The sequence below is a fragment of the Vipera ursinii genome, assembly GCF_947247035.1.
Source record: "Vipera ursinii genome assembly, chromosome: 3".
Classification (NCBI taxonomy): Eukaryota; Metazoa; Chordata; class Lepidosauria; order Squamata; family Viperidae; genus Vipera; species Vipera ursinii.
Window position 1 is genome coordinate 8413221 of NC_139516.1, and position 24088 is coordinate 8437308.

The following is a 24088-nucleotide window of genomic DNA, read 5'->3' on the forward strand; positions in this document are numbered from 1 at the left end:
GTGTACATGCAAATTTATTTTTAAAAAGACAGTTCAGTTTCCATATTTTTAACATGGATATGGAAGACTGTGGATTAAGCGGCTTCATTTGCACAGAAGTTAAATGACCAAATTAAATTACAACAGTGTTTTTGAACAATAAATAAATCGAAAGGATAACTTTCTGAAATATATGGTGAAAAAAGTAAGGTTCTACATTTAGGCAGGAAAAATCAAATGCACAGGTATAGTATATAGGTGGTACCTTGCTCAATAGTAGTAACTGTGAGAGGGATCTTGGAGTCCTAGTGGACAATCACTTAAATATGAGCCAGCCGTGTGCTGCAGCTGCCAAAAAAGCTAACACAGTGCTAGGCTGCATTAACAGAGGGATAGAATCAAGATCGCGTGAAGTACTAATACCGCTTTACAATGCCTTGGTAAGGCCACACCTGGAATACTGCATCCAGTTTTGGTCACCATGATGTAAAAAAGATGTCGAGACTCTAGAAAGGGTACAGAGAAGAGCAACAAAAATGATTGGGGGACTGGAGGCTAAAACATATAGGGAACGGTTGCTGGAATTGGCTATGTGTAGTTTAACGAAGAGAAGGGAGAGGGGTGACATGATAGCAGTGTTCCAATATCTCAGGGGCCGCCACAAAGAAGAGGGAGTCAAGCTATTCTCCAAAGCACCTGAAAGCAGGACAAGAAGCAATGGATGGAAACTAGTCAAGGAGAGAAGCAACCTAGAACTAAGGAGAAACTTCCTGACAGTTAGAACAATTAACCGGTGGAACAACCTGCCTCCAGAGGTGGTGAATGCTCCAACACTGGAGGTTTTGAAGAAGAGACTGGACAGCCATTTGTCTGAAATGGTATAGGGTTTCCTGCCTGAGCAGGGGGTTGCACTAGATGAACTCCAAGGTCACTTCCAACTTCTTCTTCTTCTTCTTCTTCTTCTTCTTCTTCTTCTTCTTCTTCTTCTTCTTCTTCTTCTTCTTCTTCTTCTTCTTCTTCTTCTTCTATTATATTATATTATATTATATTATATTATATTATTATATTATAATATATTATATTATATTATATTATATTATATTATATTATATTATATTATTATATTATATTATAATATATTATATTATATTATATTATATTATATTATATTATATTATATTATATTATATTATATTATATTATATTATATTATATTATATTATATTATTAATTAAATTAATTATAATACATATATAATATAAAGGCAATCTTATTTATTATATATGTATTATAATTAATTTAATTAATATAATTAACATAAGTCAGTTACTTATTATCATGTGTGGTGGACATGTGTTAAAGCAAAGTGGTACTGGGCAAAAATACATACTTGGCTAGAAAAGATGTTGGGAAAACATGTAGATTTTAAACCTGAACTTTTTTTATTAGATATTATGCGAGAAAAGATGGATGAACAAAGTATATATTTGATTTTACATGTGATAACAGAGGCAAGAATCATATTCGCACAATATTGGAAAAATGAAGAAATGCCGTCAGAGGAAGAAATAACTAAAAAAATTCTAGAATGTGTGGAAATGGACAGACTTACTGTGAGGTTGAAAAAAAAGAAGAAACAGAACACTACCAGATTTGGGACTTATTTTATCAATGGCTGGAGAAAAGAATAAAGGATTAGGAATTAAATTATTAGTGAATGATAAACTCAGACAACACCTTGTTGAATAAGTACTATTGAACTATATGGAAAAATTAATAAAATATTTTTTTACAAAAAAATATAAGATAAAGGACTGCCTTTTATGATACAGGATGTACGCTCACTGTAGACTAAGCTGCTTTTGGTATTTTGGGGAAGAATTACAGATGTTGAAACAAAGAATGTCTTTCTTGTTCAAAGATTTTGTTCCTTGGAAGAAGCCAGTGGTTACAAAGCTATACAGATAGTTCTCCATTTACAACCACATCTGAACCCAAAACTTCTGTTGCTAAGGGAGACGGCTTTCAAGTGAATTTTGCCCTGTTTTACAACCTTTCTTGCTACAGTTATTAAGTGAATCACTGCAGTTGATAAGTTAGTAGCGTTAAGTGAATCTGCTTCCCCATTGACTTTACTCGTCAGAAGGTCGTGTTGAAAGAAAAATCTTCGTCGGGGTCCATTACAAGCTGGGAATAAACAAAATGGAGACTTCTTTGGAAAGAAGGTTGTAGTACATTGAAGAGCAGAGCCAGACAGAAATGTGTCTCTGGGAAAAGCTGACCACACGTAGCTGGGAGTGGTGGGTTTTTATACATTCTTTGGGGTTTTGTGTTTGGAGTTGTTTCTTGTTCCTGTGGCATGAACTTTGACCTGAGCTTTTGAGTGTGTCCTTTTGGTATTCTGATGGTGGTGGGTTAATCCTATTATGTCATATCCTGCTTCCCTGGGGCTGTGGCTGATGGCTATGTCCTGTGTTGGATTTTTGGGGTGAGGGGTTGTTGGTTCTAGGGATCTTTGTCTTTCTAACCCCATCAGCTCTAAGCTTCCTGGCTCCAATCTTTCTGACAAGATTATCACATCTGCATTTTTGCAGGCCTGGTTTCTGCTTGGGGCAGAGAGATTGGGGAGGGGGCATGTTCTATGTTTAAGATCCTTTGGGAAAATATAATATTCTGCTTTTTTAATATTCTCCCAAATATTTCCTTTTCAGGGGGTGGGGGGTGGGGAGCTGCCATCTTCCCACAGTCACAAAAGGGAATCAGATGATCCCAAGAGAGTGCAACCATCTTAAATATGAACCAGTTGACAAGCGTCTGAATTTTGATCATGGTTAATAAGAGTCATGGTAGTGCAGTGGTTAAAGTGCAGTACTACAGGCTAACTCTGCCCAAAGTTGGGAGTTCGATCCTGACCAGCTCAAGGTTGACTCAGCCTTCCATCCTTCCAAGGTTGGTAAAATGAGGACCCAGATTGTTGGGGGAAATATGCTGACTCTGTAAACCACTTAGAGGTGGGCTGTAAAGCAATGTGAAGCGGTATATAAGTGTAAGTGCTATTGTGATTGCTGGTTCTCAGACTTCATTGTGGGAGGAGCCCAGCTTTCCATCAGTCTGAAGCATACATATTCCCTCTAAATCCCGATATAAAAGAAATCCCAAGGGATGAGTGATTGCTTGAGTTTCCACTCCATCTATCTTCTTCCTCCTACTGTCAATCACCCTTCAGTTCATTATTCTTATGCTAGCTTGCATAATTTTCAGTTCCACGATACCCTTGCAAATTCTTCCTTGGCTTCATTTCTGTAAATGGGGCTCAGTTTTTCTGATCTCAAAATTTATTTATTTATTTTTTTATTTTAATCCCATTTATATCCCGCCCTTCTCCGAAGACTCAGGGCGGCTTACAATTTAAGCACAAACCAATGTGCTTAGAGCCCTGTCATTTCATATTTGGAATAGCTGAAAGCCAGTCGTCCATTAGCTCACAAGAAGTTGTTTTGCTTTCCTTATTTTTGTCTCGCGCTAAGAGCAGTCATCTAATAATTTCTTTCTCATAGCGTACATAGCAAAATATAATACAGTGGGAGAGATAACATCCTTCACCAAACATCCAGCAAAGCAAACTGCTGAAGAAAACGAACCTTAATAAGATGCAGGATAAATTGATACAAGTTTAAGATAAATTTTTAAAGCAGAAAACTGAGCAACGTATTGCAGCACAAGGAGAAAATGTGATTTGCTAGGAGGCTAGGAAAAAGGACTTAAAGATTGCAGAGAACTTGACTATATGCACCAGGTGTGTTCTCACTACATTTTAACTAGGTTAGTAAGGAATTACCGTATTTTCCGGCGTATAAGACGAGCCGGCGTATAAGACGACCCCCTACTTTTAAGAAGTTTTTCAAGGTTTTTTGTCTTATATGCCGGAAAATACTTACATGCCCTGCCCTCCCTGTCCGTCGCAGAGGAGGCGAAGGCCCGACTGGCCCCACTGGCCCTCCCACTGCTTCCGCGCTTCTGCTGGCCCCCAAGACGCAGCGTTTCCTGGGCGGCAGGCAGCGCCGGAGGGCAGCTGCCACCCGCCATGGCCGGCGCCCCTCCTGCTTTCCCCCCCAGGCCTTGAACTTCTCCCATTCGGCGCAGGGTGGGGCAGCTCCGCCCGCAGCCTCTTTTTCATGTGCCGCTTCCCTCTCACCGTCGGCCGAGGTGCGCTCGGCCCGGGCTCCCGGTCCCTCTTCCCGACCGGCTTCCCGCCCTGCCCCTCATGGAGCTGGAATGGGCGTGCAGCCTCTCGGTGTGGCTGCTTTTCCTGGGCAGCCTGGCGGTGCAGCTCCTGTGCTCGGACCTGTTGCTGAGCCGGCGGCTGCTGCTGCGCGTGGGGCTGCTGCCCCTCAGCGCCGCGCTCACGGTGGCTGCCTGCTGGCTTGTCTCGGCCAGCACTGCCCGGCAGAAGCGCAGCGTCGGACGGGAGCAGGACTTCCCTGCCGGCTCCCATCCGACGCTCTTAGGGAAGAGCGAGCTGGCAGGGAAGTCCTGCAAACGCACGCGCACGCAGGACTTCCCTGCTGTCTCCACACTCTTCGCTCTTGAGGCAGCTGCTGCCTCAAGAGGGAAGAGCGAGCCGGCAGGGAAGTCCTGCGTGCGCACGCGTGTGCAGGACTTCCCTGCTGGCTCCCGTCCGACGCGAGGGAAGAGCGAGCCAGCAGGGAAGTCCTTGAAACGCACGCGCATGCAGGACTTCCCTGCCGGCTCCACTCTCTTCGCTCTTGAGGCAGCTGCTGCCTCAAGAGGGAAGAGCAAGCCGGCTCTTCACTCTTGAGGCAGCAGCTGCCTCAAGAGCGAAGAGCATTGGATGGGAGTCGGCAGGGCAGTCCTGCACACGCGCGCACTCCCCAGCTGCTAAGGAGCAGCCGGGGAGTGCGCGCATGTGCAGGACTGCCCTGCCAGCTCCCGCCAGACGCCACCCACTGATTTTCCGGCGTATAAGGCAACTGGGCGTATAAGACGACCCCCCCAACTTTTGAGAAGGGGTTCAAAAGTCGTCTTATACGCCGGAAAATACAGTAGCAGTGACATTTGTAGCACATGCTGAACTTATGGTTAATTCATTTAGGGTTTGATTGTGTGTCTCTGTATGTTGATATATTGTTTGAACCCAGAGCATTTGTAGTCTATTGTAGAGTAATGATGTTATCTAGTTGGGTAATGAAACATCTGCAAGCTCAGAGAACACCAAAGACCCCATAATATAGTGTACAATATATTGCCAAATCCATACACCAGCTTCATATAAGAACCAGATTAAATGTGTTCTGGGAACACCATCAGTTAATCTGAAAGACGTAAGATGGATCTCTATTTTATAAATGTGGAACTACGATACCAACAAACGTTGAGAGAGCCAGCTTGGTTAGTGGTTAACACACCAGTCTAAATATTGGGAGACCATGAGTTCTAGTCCTGCCTTAGCCATGCAAGCCGGCTGAGTCACTTTGGGCGAATCAGCAAGAGAGGTGAGTTCTAGTTCTCCCTTAAGCACAAAAGCCAGCTGAATCACTGTGCAAATCCAGTCTAGCTAGATTACAGCTCAGTGTCACATCCATGTATGGAGAAATGACTGAATTCCATATTAAAGTTGTAGATGGGTTACTGGATCAAGTAAACTCAACTGATGAGCAGCCCCAGAAGATCCAGTGAAACTTTAGGGGTTGCTATGGAGCTGAGCTGGGTCACCTAATCCAACATCTTTATCCACCTTTATCTTTATCTCATGTGAAAGTAGCCAGAACCATTCATGAAAGGTCTCAACAAGAGCTTTATTGCTAGGCACCTATGTTACAGGAATCTTGACAGTCTGGCTGCCTTCTCTTGGGAATGGCAAGCTAAGGCTTCAGGGATTCTGGGGGAGGTTTGGTCTGTGCCAATTATTGTCATGCAAAGTCTCTAAGTGAGCTTAAATGGACTCCAGAAGATGGTAGAGGACAGGAAGGCCTGGAGGAACATTGTCCATAGGGTCGCGATGAGTCGGACACGACTTCGCAGCTAACAACAAAAGTCTCTAAACTGGAACTCCTCTTAACACCGCCCTCCAGTCTAGCTGGAGATTACATTGGCTCTTGAAAGGAAAACAAATAAGTACAGGCAGTCCTTGACTTACCACGATTTATTTAGTGACCATTCAAAGCTACAACAGCACTGAAAAAAGTGACTCATGAATGTTTTTCACAGTTATGAGCTTTGCAGCATCCCAATGGTCAGGGGATCAAAATTCAGATGCTTGGCAACCGATTCATATTAATGACCGTTGCTGTGTCCCAAGGTCAAGCGATCACCTTTTGCAACCTTCTAACGAGCCTTTGATTGTGTGGATCATAACAAACTGTGGCAAGTTCTTAAAGAGATGGGAGTACCAGACCATCTTATTTGTCTCTTGAGAAACCTATATGTGGGCCAAGAAGCAACAGTGAGAACTGGACATGGAACCACTGATTGGTTCAAAATTGGGAAAGGAGTCCGGCAAGGCTGTATACTGTCGCCCTGCCTATTTAACTTATATGCAGAGCACATCATGAGAAAGGCAGGGCTAGATGAATCAAAAGTTGGAATTAAGATTGACGGAAGAAATATCAACAACCTAAGATATGCAGATGATACCACTCTAATGGCAGAAAGTGAAGAAGAACTGAAGAGCCTCTTGTTGCGGGTGAAGAAGGAGAGTGCAAAACTTGGGTTGAAACTTAACATTAAGAAAACCAAGATGATGGCATCTGGCCCTCTCAATTCCTGGCAAATAGATGGGGAAGAAATGGAGGTAGCGACAGATTTTATTTTCCTGGGCTCCAAGATCACTGCAGATGGGGACTGTAGCCAAGAAATTAAAAGACGCTTGCTCCTCGAGAGGAAAGCCATGACAAATCTAGACAGCACACTAAAAAGCAGAGACATCACCCTGTCAACAAAAGTGCGTATAGTCAAGGCTATGGTCTTCCCAGGTGCAATGTATGGCAGTGAAACTATGGTGCTGGAGAAGACTCCTGCAAGTCCCTTGGACTGCAAGGCGATCAAACCGGTCAGTCCTAGAGGAGATCAACCCTGACTGCTCTTTAGAAGGCCAGATCCTGAAGCTAAGACTCAAATACTTTGGCCACCTGATGAGAAGGAAGGACTCACTGGAGAAGAGCCTAATGCTGGGAAAGATTGAGGGCAAGAGAAGAAATGAGGTGGCTAGATGGAGTCACTGAAGCAGTAGGCGTGAGCTTAGATGGACTCCAGAAGATGGTAGAGGACAGGAAGGCCTGGAGGACATTGTCCATAGGGTCGCGATGGGTCGGACATGACTTCGCAGCTAACAACAGCAACAACGAGCAGAGTCAATGGGGAAGCCAGCTTCACTCAACAACCAGGTTACTAACTTATCATTTGCAGTGATTCACTTAACAACCGTGGCAAGAAAGGTCGGACAATGAGGCAAAACTCATGTAACAATGGTCTCACTTCACAACGGACATTTTGAGCTCAGTTGTAGTCGTAAGTCGAGGACTACCTGTAACGAAGGAAAGAAGTAAACCCTTCCAGGAAAAATAATCTATTTAATACTGCCAGAAAATAATTCTGCCATCGTTGGTCCCAAGCCTGGATGAGAAAGGAGGTGCGTAGACACCAGACTTTGCGACACCTAAGCCGAGATTTCAATGTTGCCTCATTTTGCATCAGACCCAAAACAATGCTTGAGAGGCAGACAAGTGCGATGCTGCAGTCTGGGTGAAGTTTCGGGTGAAATGCAAAACTGCGGAGCCCCCAATATGATGGGAACCACACAGAGAACAAGAAGGGAACGCCGCCAGAAAGCCTAGTTCAGAGTTCTCTTTTGCAGAGCAGCAAAAGGGAAAGGTGAGAAAATCTGAAGAGAAGGAGAGGAAACAAGAAGGGAAGCAAGAAAGAGGGGACCAAACTCTTCCACCTCATTTTTTCCTATCCTAAATGATCTCTGTGGCTTCGCCAGTAACCCAGTTTCTATCCTTTCATTACTAAGCGATTTATTCATGGCACGGTTGACTTGCCGGAGAATAGCGACACTGCAGGAGTTTTTCAAACATTAGCAACAATGCTGGGAGACGAGCAAAGTTTGTGTCTGAGGCTCAGCTTTGTCAAGACTTGGCTCAGTTGTGACCTTCTGCAGAGAAACAGTGGTCCAGAATGGATGTTTGTTTTACAAAAGGAGAGAGGCTTCAGGAAAGCTCTTGACCCGGTTGCCGATTGTCTCCATGCAAATTTCTCTTAGCCTTTAGCTTAGCGTTCTGCTAGCACAGGGGTCTTCAAACGTGGCCCTTTTAGGACTTGTGGACTTCAGCTCCCAGAATTCCTCAGCCAGGCACGCCTGGCTGAGGAATTCTGGGAGTTGAAGTCCACAAGTCCTAAAAGGGCCACGTGTTCTGTACCAGCCTGCTACCGGCCCTGCAGCAAAAGCAGGGACAACCCCTTTACAAACGGCAAGAGGTTTGAATAAAGCCTGCCAAATTTATTCACATAAAACAGAGCAAGACAAGACACCAACCATGAAACAGGAGCTAAGAAACAGGAACTATCCAAGCGGTTGCCTTCAGCAAACCAGCCCTCCCACACATTCCCTTTAAATACAGTTCAGGGCGTGGCCTCTCTCTGCCTCCTTCCAAGGTGCCCCATTGCCTTCCTCTGTTTACTCCTGATTGACTGCCTCCTGCGTCGGGCGTCCTTGAACAGGGCCAGCTGTGGGTCATCTTCATCCACGCTGTCAGGCTCACACAGCTGGGTCTGCGTCGTGACCAGATGAGAGGGGCCTGGCTGGGGGCTCTCATCAAGCTGTCCAATCCCCTCAGCAAGCTCTTCAACAACCCCCTCCTCCTCCTCTGAGTCGTCCGACCCAACTGCCAAACCCACAGACTGACCATGAATCACAACACCACGTTTGAAGACCCCTGTGCCAGCCTGTTAGAAGACAGGCTACACTGGTGTCTTCCTGCTTAGGCTATCATTTTGTGAAGAGATGTATGTTGAAAAAAAGCCTGAAGCTATAGATCCCAGTCTCTTTTGTTCAGATTCCAAAACAAAACAAAAAACGTCTATGGAGATTCTCAATCATCCAGGTCATGGTTGTCCCAAAGGTGATTTCTCAGAAGGCAACTGGACTTCCTTGTTTTTCTTTGAAGATGTTTCGCTTCTCCTCCAAGAATCTTCTTCAGCTCTTCCATTCCCCATCATCCAGTCAGAGCTGAAGAAGCTTCTCGGATGAGAAGCGAAACGTCTTCTATAAGAAAGTCCAGTTGCCTCCTGAAAAAAGGACCTCTGGGACAAAACGCAACAAACATCCCTCCTCTTCCCCCCCGTCCCACACACAACCCTTTTGAAATACAGGTCCTTGACTTACAACAGTTTGTTTAGTGACCGTCCAAAGTTATAGCGGCCCTGAAAAAAGGAACTTACGACTGTGGAGATTCTCAGTCATCCAGGTCATGTTTGTCCCAAAAGTGTTTCTTTCAAAAGGCAACGGGACTTTGCTTTTCCCCCTCAAAGATGTTTGGCTTCTCATCCAAGAAGTTTCAGAGCTGGTGAGAAACAAAAGTTTCTTCAGAACTGAAAAGGTTTCTTGGATGAGAAGCGAAAGATCTTCGAGAGAAAAACAAAGTCCAGCTGCCTGTTTTTTTTTTAAAAAGCACTTTTGCGTGACTTATGACCTTTTTTCACACTTACGACCGTTGCGGCATCTCCATAGTCATGCGAACAAAATTCAGATGCTTGCTAACTGACTCGTATTTCTGACGGTTGCAGTGTCCCAGGATCATGTGATCACTTTTGCTTCCGACAAGCAAAGTCCACGGAGAAGCCAGAGTCGTTTTTAGAGGTGTCTGACTAACTTAAGAACTGCAGTGATTCACTTAACAACAATGGCCGGGAAGGTTGTAAAATGGGCCATTAACAAACGTCTCGCACAGCAACAGAAAATTTGGGCTCAGTTGAGGTCATGAGAACTACCTACAGTATAAAAGGCTACCATCCGCATAGAAGATTTCATTTTTAAAAAAATAATCTGGTCAAAATACAGAATAACAGAGTTGGAAAGAGACCTTGGAGGTCTTCTAGTCCAACCTCCTGCTTAAAGAGGAGACCCTATATTATTCCAGACAAATATAAATCAGTTTGCTTCCACTTTTTAAGGTGGATCTATGTCCAACATGATAGAGGACAACACTTTATTTGATAGGTTGCCAGAAGATATTCTGATAGGATGGGACTTTGAAGATTGGACATTAGAAAGAACTAAATATTATTATAATATTATAAATAAAAAGGTAAAGGTTCCCCCGCACATGCGTGCTAGTAGTTTCCGACTCTAGGGGCTGGTGCTCATCTCCGTTTCAAAGCCAAAGAGCCAGCGCTTGTCCGAGGACGTCTCCGTGGTCATGTGGCCCGCATGATTAGACACCAAAGGTGAACGGAACGCTATTACCTTCCCACCGCATTGGTCCCTATTTTTCTACTTGCATTTTTACGTGCTTTCGAACTGCTAGGTTGGCAGAAGCTGGGATGAGTAACAGGCGCTCACTCTGTTATGCGGCACTTGGGATTCGACCCGCCAAACTGCTGACCTTCTGATTGACAAGCTCAGCGTCCTAACCCACTGAGCCACCGTGTCCCTTATTATAAATACTATACTATAAATAATATAGTAGTAGTATTAGTAGTAGTATTCAGGCAGAAAATAGTCACCAGCTCAGGCAGAAAACGCTATACCATTTCAGACAAATACTTGTCCAGTCTCTTCTTAAAAACCTCCAGTGTTGGAGCATTCAATGCCTTCCTGTTCTCTATCATCTTCTGGAGTCCATTTAAGCTGACGCCTACTGCTTCAGTGATTCCATCCAGCCACCTCATTCTCTGTCGTCCCCTTCTTCTCTTGCCCTCAACATTTCCCAGCATGAGGCTCTTCTCCAGTGAGTCCTTCCTTCTCATTAGGTGGCCAAAGTATTTGAGTTTCAACTTGTTTACATGTGTAATGAAGGGGAGAGTAATTGAGATATTTCTTTTCTTTTTGTTTAACTTATTCTTATTTTTTCTTCCTATGGCTGGGAGTTGATGTCCACAAATCATAAAAGGGACAAGTTTGAAGACTCCTGCGTTAGATGTTAGATAAGAAGAATGTTGAGAAGAATGTTAAGGCATTCAGGTTAGATGTTAGGAAGATGGTAATATTTGTCTACTAGTCACATACGCTGCATCCTGAAATGATGTATAGACTGGACTTCACTGGAGATCTTCAGAGACTGAAAAGGCATCTGTCCAAAATGCTTTAGCAGATGCAGGCAATCCTCGACTTACGACTACAAAATTTATGTTGCTATGTGAGACATTTGTTAATGCTCCATTTTGCAACCTTTTTTGCCACAGCTGTTAAGCGAATCACTGCAGTTATTAGATTAGTAATCTGGTTGTTTTAAGTGAATTCTGTCTTCCCATTGACTTTGTATGTCAGAAGGTTGCAAAAGGTGATCATATGACCCCGGGACACTGCAACCATCATAAATATGAGTCAATTGCCAAGCATCTGAATTTTGATCGTGTGACCATGGGGATGCTGGAAAGGCCGTAAATGTGAAAAATAAGTTACTTTTTTCAGTGCCATTGTAACTTTGAACAGTCACTAAGCAATCTGTCATAAATCGAGGACTACCTATATTGTCTTGAGCACGGATGTGAATTAGATGTATGTTGGATCGCCTTCCAACTCTATAATTTTATGCAAAGTAGTTGGGGATGCTTAAGTCATGAATTGCTATCTAGTTTATCATTCAGCAGCTTTCTAAAAGATGTTTCTTCATCTTATTTTGACCCTACTTAATTTTGGATGTTAACTTTTTAATTAAATTTTGGGAACACTGGAGACTACAGCCTGAAAACAAAACTGCATTATGAAAAATTGGAAATTGGCACATTAAATTTTAGAACCACTGGAAGCTACAGCCTGAGAACACAACTGTCTTATGAAAAACTGGAAATTTGCATTAATTAAGTGCAAGAACTCCCAAAAAGCCTGCTTGTGATCCTTTTGACCCAAATTTCATTTTCCTTCCAACGGATATCCAAATGACCCAAAGCACTTTTTTTGTCCTCCTGAAATTGAAGAATGTTAACAAAACAAAATGCAAAAGGACATTATGTCACGCTACGAAAATGATGCAAAGATTTGGCTATATTTAATTTAATTTAATTTTTAATTTTTATTACATTTATATCCCGCCCTTCTCTGAAGACTCAGGGCGGCTTACAAGCTTAGCAGTAGCCTTCATTCTATGTATATGCCTGCTTGTTAGGGCTTTCACACCCCCCCCCCCAAGCGGCATTATTACAAAGTCAGCTTATTGCCCCCAACAATCTGGGTCCTCATTTTACCTACCTCGGAAGGATGGTAGGCTGAGTCAACCTTGAGCCTGGTGGGACTCGAACCTGCACTAATTGCAGGCAGCTGGTGTTACTTAAGGAGGCATTAGCCCACTGCTCCACCAAGGCTCTTTATTTAAAAAAGTTAAAGAGACAGAAGCATCAAGCAAAATCTGCATCTTCTCCGACCATTTAATAACATAATTTTGGAGTTTGTACTAAGCTCCATTTCCCAAACACTAAATAAATATAAGAGCACTACAAAGTTTTTAGTTGATGTGGGCAGATGAGAGAACTCATCGCATTTCACAAGAGACAGTCACCTTATGCCCATAAAAAGGAATACAGTCACTCTGGCTGAATTGCAAAGTACTTAATGCTTTCCATGTCACCTTCAACTGAGTGGGATTCTTTTCCATGACAGCTTGTTTAACATTCAAATGAGTTCTGCATTTATAACTCCAAAATGGGAAAGTACATAAGGCAGCGGAGTGTTTTTTCTCTGCAACTAAGTGGGCAAGCAAAGGAGTGACGTTGAAGTTCAGGGTCCACCGCTGTTAACAGCACAATAACACAATTCCTATCTTGCCGAGGGGAAAAGTGTTAAGTCAGCACTGCACTGATAGTGCAAAACAGGGGGTGCTTCTGTGTTTGTGAATGTTGAGACATTGCCAGTTTGGTGTAGTGGTTTAGGGGCTGGCCTCAAAACCAGGAGAATGTGAGTTCTAGTTCTGCTGTAGGCGTGAAAGTTCTCTTGGTGACTTTGGGCGAATCACCAGGAGACTGTGAGTTCCAGTCATGCCTTAGCTATGAAAGTCAGCTGGGCAACTTTGGGTGAATCGCCAGGAGACTATGAGTTCTAGTCCTGCCTTAGGCATGAAAGCTAGCTAGGTCACTTTGGACTAAGCACCAGGAGACTGTGAGTTCTAGTCCTGCTTTAGGCATGAAAGCCGGCTGGCTGACTTTGGGCCAGTCAACAGGAGACTGTGAGTTCTAGTCCCACCTTAATTCTGAATAGAGCAGAATAGAGTGGAAAGGGACCTTGGAGGTCTTCTAGTCCAGCCCCCTGTTCAAGCAGCAGAACCTATACCATCTCAGACAAGTGACTGTCCAGTCTCTTCTTAAAAACCTCCAGTGAGGAAGCGCCCATGATTTCTGGTGGCAAGGTGTTCCACTGGTTAATTGTCCTCACTGTTAGGAAGTGACTCCATAGAACCACTGCTAGGCTTCCTGAGATTTGTAATAGTTAGAGTTTATGCAAAGAAAGAAAGGGAAGAAGGGGGAGGTAAGGAAGGAAGGAAGGAAGGAAGGAAGGAAGGAAGGAAGGAAGGAAGGAAGGAGAGAAGGGGAGAGAGAGAGAGAGAGAAAGAAAGAAAGAAAGAAAGAAAGAAAGAAAGAAAGAAAGAAAGAAAGAAAGAAAGAAAGAAAGAAAGAAAGAAAGAAAGAAAAGAGAGCAGGGGAGAGAGATCAGGAGAAAGGAAGGAAGGAAGAAAAGAAGAAAGAAAAAAGGAAAGGAAAGGAAAGGAAAGGAAAGGAAAGGAAAGGAAAGGAAAGGAAAGGAAAGGAAAGGAAAGGAAAGGAAAGGAAAGGAAAGGAAAGGAAAGGAAGAACTTTCCTATTCAAAGAGCTGGACTGAACAATTTTCTTACATGTATCCATATTTATTTATTACTCTAGTGCTTTTCAGATTTAAAAAAAAACTTTAGCAAATGCAAGCAGGGAATAAAAATATCATCCCCAGGAAATTAAATACGAGATAAGAAGTTAAAGAGGAAATACATCTAGATCTAATTTATCCCCAAACCATTCATTATAACTCTCTAATACATTTCCATTTCTGGAAACCATCCTGGCTTCCCCCATGTCCACAGTCTGATTTGCACAATGATTGTCTCACCTTTCACAATTACTCATGGCATAAAAATTGTAAGGACCAAGGAAGGCCCATCTTAGTCCACCAGTTTGGTGTTTTTTTTCCCAGTGGCCATCCAAGTGTCCCCATAATGCTTGCAAGGAGGTGACAGAGACAGCCTTCTTCCTGCTGTGGTCTCCTTGCAACAGATATTTTGATATTTTAACAGGTATTTTGAGCTATGCCATCTCAATAGGAATAGCAGTAGCATTTTAGGTGTATACACCACTCCATAGCTTTTGTAGCACTCTCCAGATGGTTTACAATGTGAGGCATTATTTGCATATCGCCCCCAACTATCTGGGTCCTCATTTTACAGACCTCGGAAGGATGGAAGGCTGAGTCAACCTTGGGCCCTGTTAGGATCGAACTCCAGGCTGTGGTCAGAGCTTGCCTGCAATACAGGTAGTCCTTGACTTACAACAGTTCGTTCAAAGTTACGATGGCACTGAAAAAGTGACTTATGACCCTTTTTCACTGTTTCGGCCTTTGCAGCATCCCCATGATCATGTAATTAAAATTCAGACGCTTGGTAACTGGTTCATATATATGACCGTTGCTGTGTCCCAAGTGTCATGGTTCGAAAAGATGAGACCAAAAAAAAAAAAAAGAATGCCAAAGCAAAAAAGAATTTCTTTAAAGAACATTTTTTATTTGGCTACATAATAACGGCATGTTCAAAGGTGAACCCAAAGCTGAAACACCTCCCCACACACAAAGGTTACAAATTTGCAAATTTAAACTTCCCACCCCAACAGTGAGTCATAAATCACATTCCCCAATTAACTACTTGCGTGGGCTTTCTAATGGAGACTACAGCTCACCAAAATGCAATTAGCAATGACCTTGGTTGCCACAGAACAACTTATTGTTATGTCTAAGGGAAAACACTCATTGGCCCCTCCCAAATCTGTGGCAACCGAAAACGAAGAGAAAATGGCCTCAGCTAATTTCGTTTTGAGAGTTGGCACCAAGATCACGTGAGCTTCTTTTGGGAACTCCTGGCAAGCAAAAATCAATGGGGAAGCCAGATTCACTTAACAATGGATTACTTACTTATTATCCACTGCAGTGATTCACCTCACAATCGATGCAAGAAAGGCTGTCAAATGGGGCAACTTAACAAATGTCTCTCCCTTGACGACAGAAATTTTGGGTTCAATTGTGGTCATAAGTCAAGGACTTCCTGTACTGCCCTTTAACCACTGCACTACTAGGGCTCTCCTCCATCCTAGAGGAACTTCAGTTCCTCAAGAAGATAGGTTTTAACCAACTTGTTCTTCATGAATCTGTTGAATTTCTTTTGGGAGCCATCCAACGTGAGCTGCTGCTATTAAGTCTTGTTGGAATAAATCCTAGCAGTTCATGACAGGATAGTGTGACTACAGGGTGGGCAGTCTAAGCCATCCTTTTACGCTTATCCATTTCAATTTTGGGGTTCTTCCTTAAAGAAAAACATGTCAACAAGCCAAGCCTCCAACTGCATTACTATCAAGACCCATGTTGGCCCAGCCATAAAATTGATAAATGTCTCGTTCAAAGGGTTGGCTTTTCAGCCACAGAGAGAAATTGTTCTAAATGAAAGCATTGCCAGATGAGATAAGGCTTCATGTCATTCTGGCAGCTGCACTTTTGAGAAATGTGTAATTTTTGTCAAGATAAGCCAGACGCACAGCAGGCTACTTGTCTTGTAGACAGTGAAGGGAAGGGGGTGGGTTGGAATCTTAACACAACTCTGCTGTTTAATCCTCATGGGTTGCGGTTCTCCTGGCTGACGGGTCAGGAGGAGGATCCATGTAAAGGAAGGACGCTTGCTTGAACGCGAGCACATATGTGCAAGAATCACTCCGTGCACTACACACCAGGAAATGTTGCATTACCAGAGAAAGTCTGTGAAGCAGCTAATAACGTACACAGCTTTCCCATCCGCAGATCAGGAAGGACAAGAATATCTGCGAAACTAACCCTTGGCTTAAGTTAAACCAGCGGTGTGTATGAAACTGATGATTTGACAAAGGGAAGCCAACCTTCTGAAGAAGTTCTTGAATTCCCACCAACAGAAGTCTAAGAAATAAGTAAGGTTCTACATTTAGGCAAGAAAAACCAAATGCAGAGGTATAGTATAGGTGGCACCTTGCTCAATAGTACTAACTGTGAGAGGGATCTCGGAGTCCTAGTGGACAAACACTTAAATGTTGAGACAGCCGCGTGCTGCAGCTGCCAAAAAAGCCAACGCAGTGTTAGGCTGCATTAACAGAGGGATAGAATCAAGATCACGTGAAGTGTTAATACCACTTTACAACGCCTTGGTAAGGCCATACTTGGAATACTGCATCCAGTTTTGGTCACCATGATGTGAAAAAGACGTTGAGACTCTAGAAGAGTGCAGAGAAGAGCAAGAAAGATGATCAGGGGACTGGAAGCTAAACATAGAAGGAATGGCTGCTGGAATTGGGTATGTCTAGTTTAATGAAGAGAAGGACGAGGGGTGACATGATAGCAGTGTACCAATATCCCAGGGGCTGCCACAAAGAAGAGGGAGTCAAGCTATTCTCCAAAGCACCTGAAGGCAGGACAAGAAGCAATGGATGGAAACTAATCAAGCAGAGAAGCAACCTAGAACTAAGGAGAACTTTCCTGACAGATGGAACAATTAACCAGTGAAACAACCTGCCTCCAGAAGTTGTGAATGCTCCAACAGTGGAAGTTTTTAAGAAGAGACCGGACAGCATTTGTCTGAAATGGTATAGGGTTTCCTGCCTGAGCAGGGTGTTGGTCTAGATGACCTCCAAGGTCCCTTCCAACTTCTTCTTCTTCTTCTTCTTCTTCTTCTTCTTCTTCTTCTTCTTCTTCTTCTTCTTCTTCTTCTTCTTCTTCTTCTTCTTCTTATTATTATTATTATTATTATTATTATTATTATTATTATTATTATTATTATATACTACTTGTGATTTGTATTATAACAGAATGACAGAGTTGGAAGGCACCTTGTAGGTCTTCTAGCCGAAGCCTCTGCTCTACCAGGAGACCCTATACCATTTCAGAGAAATAGCTGCTCAATCTCTTAAAAACCTCCATGACGAAGCACTTACAACTTCTTTAGATTAGATTGTATAAATTATATTAGATTTATATATATTTAATTTATATTAGAGCATAGGAGCACGGTGGCTTGAATGCTTGGAAAGTTGGGCAGGAGGTTTGCCAGCCCACGTTTTGAGACCCGAGAACTGCCATGGGGTGGGATGAGTTCCCATCCTTTGCTCCAGCTCCTGCTGGGGACCTGGAAGGAGCAACGGTGATGTCACCGGTAATCCTTTCAGCCAGAAATGAGTGCAGCATAGTAGAGGGGAACCATTTTAGTAGCACCTTTCCTCCACAGTATGGCCTTTAAAATGGTTGGAAGCTTTTGGCTTCAGGAGGAAGGGATATAAGTAAGGGGTCTTTGCCGTTCTCTGAGCTTGTTGTCCCAAACATGCTTTTGCATGAGGCAACTGGACTTTCTTGTTTTTTCTTTGAAGATGTTTCGCTTCTCATCCAAGAAGCTTCTTCAGCTCTGACTGAATGATGGGGAATAGAAGGATTGATACTCCTTGCAGAGAGCTGGTCATTTGCATTCTTTTAAAGAGTCGTTGAGGCCACTTGGAGGTTTATCTGTGTTCTCAGGGTCACCTGAGTGGTGCAAATGGGTGTGGAGCCTTCTTGGAACCGCTGAAAGGACTGTGTTGTAGACCGGAGATTGTCGTATCCCTCCCCCTCTGTTGAGGGAGGGCTGTTCCGTTTTGACCTAGATGGCCTAGGTCATGTTATTGTGGTCTCACAATCATGTTATTGTGGTCTCACAATCTGCTACTTTTGAGGAAGATGCTGACTGGTCCAGGATTTATTTTGACATCTTTGACCCCTCTTTCAAACCAGCGGTCCTCTCTGTCCAAAATGTGGACTTTTCTGTCTTCAAAAGAGAGGCCTTTGTCTTTCAAATGCAGATGGACTGCTGAATCCCAATGGGTTTGTTCTCCCCAGTGCTTTTTTTGTAAAAGAAAAAGGTGCCGGAACTCACACATGTCATACAACCCGCCTTGCCTACCCTACAAGGTTCCATCCAAAAAAGGTGCCGGAACTCCGTTCTGAGCATTCTATGGCAAAAAAAGCCCTGGTTCTCCCGTGTTGTGCCATGAGTTTATGAAGTGGTTATTTTGTTTCCCCAATGTTCAGATCTGCACACATGGCTCACTGCATTGCACTTCATGTACCACGTTGCTCAGTTTGTGTCTATATGTTTTGTCCTTTGGGGGCGGGGGGGGACAAGCTTCTGCCTTGGTGTATTCTTGGCTTTGAAGTGTCCACGTATGTGGTGTTGGCTGAAGCTCCTCCTGAGGTTGTTTTCTTGTAGACATTTCATTGTACAACTAGGTATCTTCTTCAGTGCTATCACACATGATGTGACCAAGTTGGGTATTGAAATAATTAATAATAATAATAATAATAATAATAATAATAATAATAATAATAATAATAATAATAATAATAATAATTATTATTATTATTATTATTATTATTATTATTATTATTATTATTATTATTATTATTATTATTATTATTTTATTTGTATACCGCCCTTCTCCCGAAGGACTCAGGGTGGTGAACAGGGCAATACATGTTAAAAGACAAGAATACAAAAATTAAAAGAGATTAAACAAGATGCCCCAAAACTATAACAATAAGTTAAAATACATAAAAAGCAATAAAACCCAAACCCATCACCCATCAGGCCAGGTAGGTCTTTAGATCGCGCCGGAAGGAGCGAAGGTCGGGTGCCATCCGGAGCTCAACCGGAAGATGGTTCCGTAAATCCATCGGCAAGAACACCACCAAACTCCGACAACACTGTGGACTCCTCATTCCAATCCTGTGTTACAAATATTCTCTTTTATCGGGATACAAGTAAGGAAATTAGCCAACTACAGCTCTATACTAAGCCCAAACACAGGTAGTTTCAATGTAAAAACAGAAATGAGCCCAAAGTTTCCATTGCTGAGCAAGCCTTGGTGGAGCAGTGGGCTAATGCCTCCTTAAGTAACACCAGCTGCCTGCAATTAGTGCAGGTTCGAGTCCCACCAGGCTCAAGGTTGACTCAGCCTTCCATCCTTCCGAGGTAGGTAAAATGAGGACCCAGATTGTTGGGGGCTGACTTTGTAATAATGCTGCTTGGGGGGGGGCGAAAGCCCTAATAAGCAGGCATATACATAGAATGAAGGCTATTGCTAAGCACATTGATTTGTGCTTTAGATTGTAAGCCGCCCTGAGTCTTCGGAGAAGGGCGGGATATAAATGGGATTAAAAAAAAAGTGTGTTGTGCCCCATTTTCCGACCTTTTTGCCACAATTGTTAAATGAGTCACTGCAGTTGTTAAATGAATCATGCAGTCATTAAGTAGAATTAGAATTAGAATTTATTAAATTTATATGCCGCCCCTCTCCCTAAGGACTCAGGGCGGCTCACAACAATAAAAAGTTAAAAAACATAAAATACAAAATTTAAAAAAAGAATTAAATCATAAATGTAACAAATACATAACAATTAACCCAATAAAATCTAATTAAAAACTAAACCTGGCATCTGCCCCCTGAACTGACTTTGCTTGTTGGAAATTGTTGAGGTTGTTACAAGTGATGATCATGTAGCCCCTCCCGACAGTGCAACTGTCAGAGGTACATGCCAGGTGCCAAGTGCTCGAGTTTGATCATGTGACCATGGCTGTAAGTGTGAAAAACAGACATAAGTCACACTTCTCAGTGCCACTGTAACTTCAAACAGTCACTAAATGAGTGGCTGTAAGTCAAGGACTAGTAAATGTCAACCCTTAGATGGGCTTTGCGTTGGCCTCCTCCTCAGATAAAATATCCAAGGCACAGATGGCTGCATGACTAACTTTCCAACTGAGTTCCAATGAGCTCTTTTGAAACAGGCGTTTCTTTCTTCCCTCCAGTGATTTTCATGAATTTGTCATTAAAGCAAAGAAAGCAAATAATTTGAATGGATGCTCTTACTGGGGAGAGAGCTTTAATCTTCTCCTTTTGAGTTTTCTGTCAAATGGCAGATAATTTCAGGTTCAAAACACTAGTTGTGATATACAGGGATCAATTACATCAAATTAAATTTATTCTCCCATGAAATTTTTGCTGGAGTGACTTCTTGTTCTCTACTTTCCTCTGTGTTCAGGGGTGTCTTCAGGGTAAAGTCAAAAAGACCAGGCTCTGAAAGCAAGCTCTTCAGAAATTGTGGGCGCTCCATCACTTGAGGTTTTTAAGAAATGACTAGACACTAACTTATCTGAAATGAAAGGAATAGAATAGAATAGAACAGAACAGAACAGAACAGAACAGAACAGAACAGAACAGAACAGAACAGAATAGAATAGAATAGAATAGAATAGAATAGAATAGAATAACAGATTTGGAAGGGACCGTGTAGGTCATCTAGTCCAACCCCCTGCCCAAGCAAGAGCCCCTGCACCATTTCTGACAGATGGCAATTCAGTCTCTTCTTGAACGCCTCCAGTGATGAAGCTCCCACAACTTCTGAAGGCAATCCGTTCCACTGGTTAATTGTCCTCCCTGTCAGGAAGTTTCTCCTTATTTCTAGGTTGAATCTCTCCTTGATCAGTTTCCATCCGTTATTCCTTGTCCGGCCTTCAGGTGCTTTGGAAAATGGTATAGGTTCTCCTGCTTGAGCAGAGGGCTGGACTAGAAGACCTCCAAGGTCCCTTCCAACTCTATTCTATTCTAAGACGGCAATCAGCACAATGTGACGAAAACACCACCTGTTTTTTTTTTTTTTATGTGTGAGCCACAAAAACAGACAAGACACAGCTTTGAGCAATCCTTGTGGCCATCACTGGAAAACCTGAAACACCACATTGGGGACAGACTGTCAAGGAGAATATCTGCCTTTGTGGTCACTGGGAGGTGACGCCAACTTAGGGGCACATAATCCATTGTTCACTCGGATAAGAATCTATGACAAAATTCCTGGGTGAAACTTTATTTATTTATTAGATTTTTATCCCAGCTGTATTACTTTTTAAGTAACTCAAGGCAGTGAACATCCATAATACTCCTTCCTCCTCCTGTTTCCCCCACAACAATAACCCTGTGAGGTGGGTTGGGCTGAGAGAGAGTGATTGGCCTTAAATCACAGGACTAGAATTCACAGTCTCCTGGTGATTGGCCCAAAGTCAGTCAGCTGACTTTTATGCCTAAGGCGAGACTAGAACTCACAGTCTCCTGGTGATTGGCCCAAAGTCACCCAGCTGGTTTCATGCCTAAGGCGGGACTAGAATTCACAGTCTCCTGGTGATTGGCCCAAGTCAGCCAGCTCACTTTCATGCCTAAGGCAGGACTACAACTCATCGTCTTCTGTGATTGGCCCAAAGTCAGCCAGCTGACCTTCATGCCTAAGCAGGACTAGAATTCACCATCTCCTGGTTTATAGGCCATCAGGTTAACCACTACATCAAACTGTACTGTGAGGCCGGACAAACAAACGTATGACCTGATAAACATTGATAGTAATGACTTCCATAACGTTGCAAGAAAATAATAATGCTGTGGTGCGGTTACACCTGAGTTGAGTTCAGCACAAGATGGAATGTACCTTTACTTTTATACATGGAAAAGGTGGATAGAATTATCCATGACTTTGTAGATATATTTTTCTCTTAATCATCTCTTCCCAGATGTCCAGGGGTGAAGGCCAAAGAACACAAGGCAGACCCAGAAGTTGGAGAGACATCAAAGACACCCTACAACAGCATCAAATAACAATGGCTGAGGCCACCAGAAAGGCAAAAAAAAAACAGAACTATGTGGAGGAAGAGGAGGAGGAGGAAGAGGAAGAGATGCTCTTAAAGAAAAAAATCCCTCAGGAAATTTCCCTACTGCGTTGCTCACACTGTATGTGGTAAAATTAAAACGAAACAGAAAATTCCTCAGTGCCGTTGAACTGTTTAAAAAGCCATTTTTTCCTTAAAAAATCCACTCACAATCTGTGGATGCAGAGACCTTTTTTTTTTAAAGCAATTTTTAAATTGATTTTTTTTTTGCTGACAATTTGCCCCCCCCTCCCAATCCACAGATTGTCAGTGGATTTTTAAGATTAAAATTCTATTGGGAAAAAAAAACCCCTGATGGATTGTAAAACTCATCAGATACAGTGGAGAGTAACAGTAATGGATTATTTTTTTTTTGGTACCAATTTACAACCCCCTCCAAACATTAGAATACTAAGCGGATATGGCAGCTCCTGGAGATGTTGGAAAGCCTGTTTTTATAGATCAGGATCTGTTGAGCCAAAGCAGAGAAGATTAATGGTAGCCAATAATTTGAAGGTCTGTTACAGACAAGAGAGAACAGGTTTGTTTTCTGTGGCTCCATCAAGCACGCTGAAAACTGAAGTGTGGACATTACAAGAAAGCCACATCTGCTAAGCATAAAATAAGCTTTCTCTCCGTCTGGCTGATTGGTGTGCCTTTAATTTCACTTGCACACTTCCTGCTTCTCTTAGGAATTCTCTAAAATCCCGTGTTTCTAGGACTGACTGACATAACCCGTGCGAACTACGCTTTAAGCTTAATGTAAACAAACCGCTTTAAACTCGGTTGTAAAATATTCGTTTTTTTTGTAACTGAGTTTTGTAAAAAGTCTGGAATATCTTACCAGTTGTTTCAGCTACTAAGTTTCACAGTTTTAATTCCAACTTAATTTCTGTGGACCTCATCCCATATTTTAAGGGTTCTTAATGAGGCGCGCGTAAAGGCACAGAGACGCTAGGGTCTTTTTTTTCATTTTGTTCGTTCAGATTTGTAATTTTTGTTTGACGAGTAACTAAATGAAGAAATAAAATAAATAAATTCCACTTTTTCCTATTAATTCACTTCGGACGCTTGGTACAGACATGAAGGTTTCTCAATGTTGGCAGCTTTCAGAGGTGTGGACTCCAATTGTGAAAGTCACTTCTGGACTGCCTGTGGGGGGTAGGGTTTGAAAAAAGTCAAGACGGGATGTATAAATATATAATTGAAGCCAATCTATTTATTTTTTTTACATGAGTCACAGGCTCTGGCTCTGGCCCCAGGGCTCTGTTCTGGGCCCAGTGCTCTTCAATATCTTCATTAACGATTTGGATGAGGGGATAGATGGGGAACTCATCAAATTTGCAGACGACACCAAGCTGGCAGGAATAGCCAATACTCCAGAAGATAGGCTTAAGATACAGAAGGATCTGGACAGACTCGAACACTGGGCACTATCTAACAAAATGAAATTCAATGGTGAAAAAAGTAAGGTTCTACATTTAGGCAGGGAAAATCAAATGCAGAGGTATAGTATAGGTGGTACCTTGCTCAATAGTAGTAACTGTGAGAGGGATCTCGGAGTCTTAGTAGACAATCACTTAAATATGAGCCAGCAGTGTGCTGCAGCTGCCAAAAAAGCCAACACAGTGCTAGGCTGCATTAACAGAGGGACAGAATCAAGATCAAGAGAAGTACAAATACCACTTTACAATGCCTTGGTAAGGCCACACCTGGAATACTGGATCCAGTTTTGGTCACCACGATGTAAAAAAGATGTCGAGACTCTAGAAAGGGTACAGAGAAGAGCAACAAAGATGATTAGGGGCTGGAGGCTAAAACATATAGGGAACGATTGCTGGAATTGGGTATGTGTAGTTTAACGAAGAGAAGGGTGAGGGGGGACATGATAGCAGTGTACCAATATCTCAGGG

At 42.7% G+C, this 24088-nt stretch overlaps 1 protein-coding gene and 1 long non-coding RNA gene across 3 annotated transcripts in view; one reads left to right on the top strand and one right to left on the bottom strand.

The window, feature by feature from the left end:
* The window catches only part of LOC310639380, a 472331-nt gene extending 449114 nt beyond the window's left edge, over positions 1-23217 (top strand). Inside the window, exon 2 of the long non-coding RNA XR_014492287.1 lies at positions 19788-23217. This is a non-coding gene — a long non-coding RNA (uncharacterized lncRNA). The remainder of the gene's footprint in view (positions 1-19787) is intronic.
* The window catches only part of LOC310639325 (neurotensin receptor type 1-like), a 118201-nt gene that overhangs the window by 68060 nt on the left and 26053 nt on the right, over positions 1-24088 (bottom strand). Inside the window, exon 2 of one of the 2 annotated variants that reach the window (XM_083360962.1) lies at positions 19116-19211. The exons of the other annotated variant lie outside the window; for it this stretch is intronic. Coding sequence (XP_083217088.1) covers positions 19131-19211 — 81 coding nt within the window. The 3' untranslated portion in view covers positions 19116-19130. Of the gene's footprint in view, positions 1-19115; positions 19212-24088 lie in introns of those variants that run through there. 2 annotated transcript variants of the gene reach the window in all.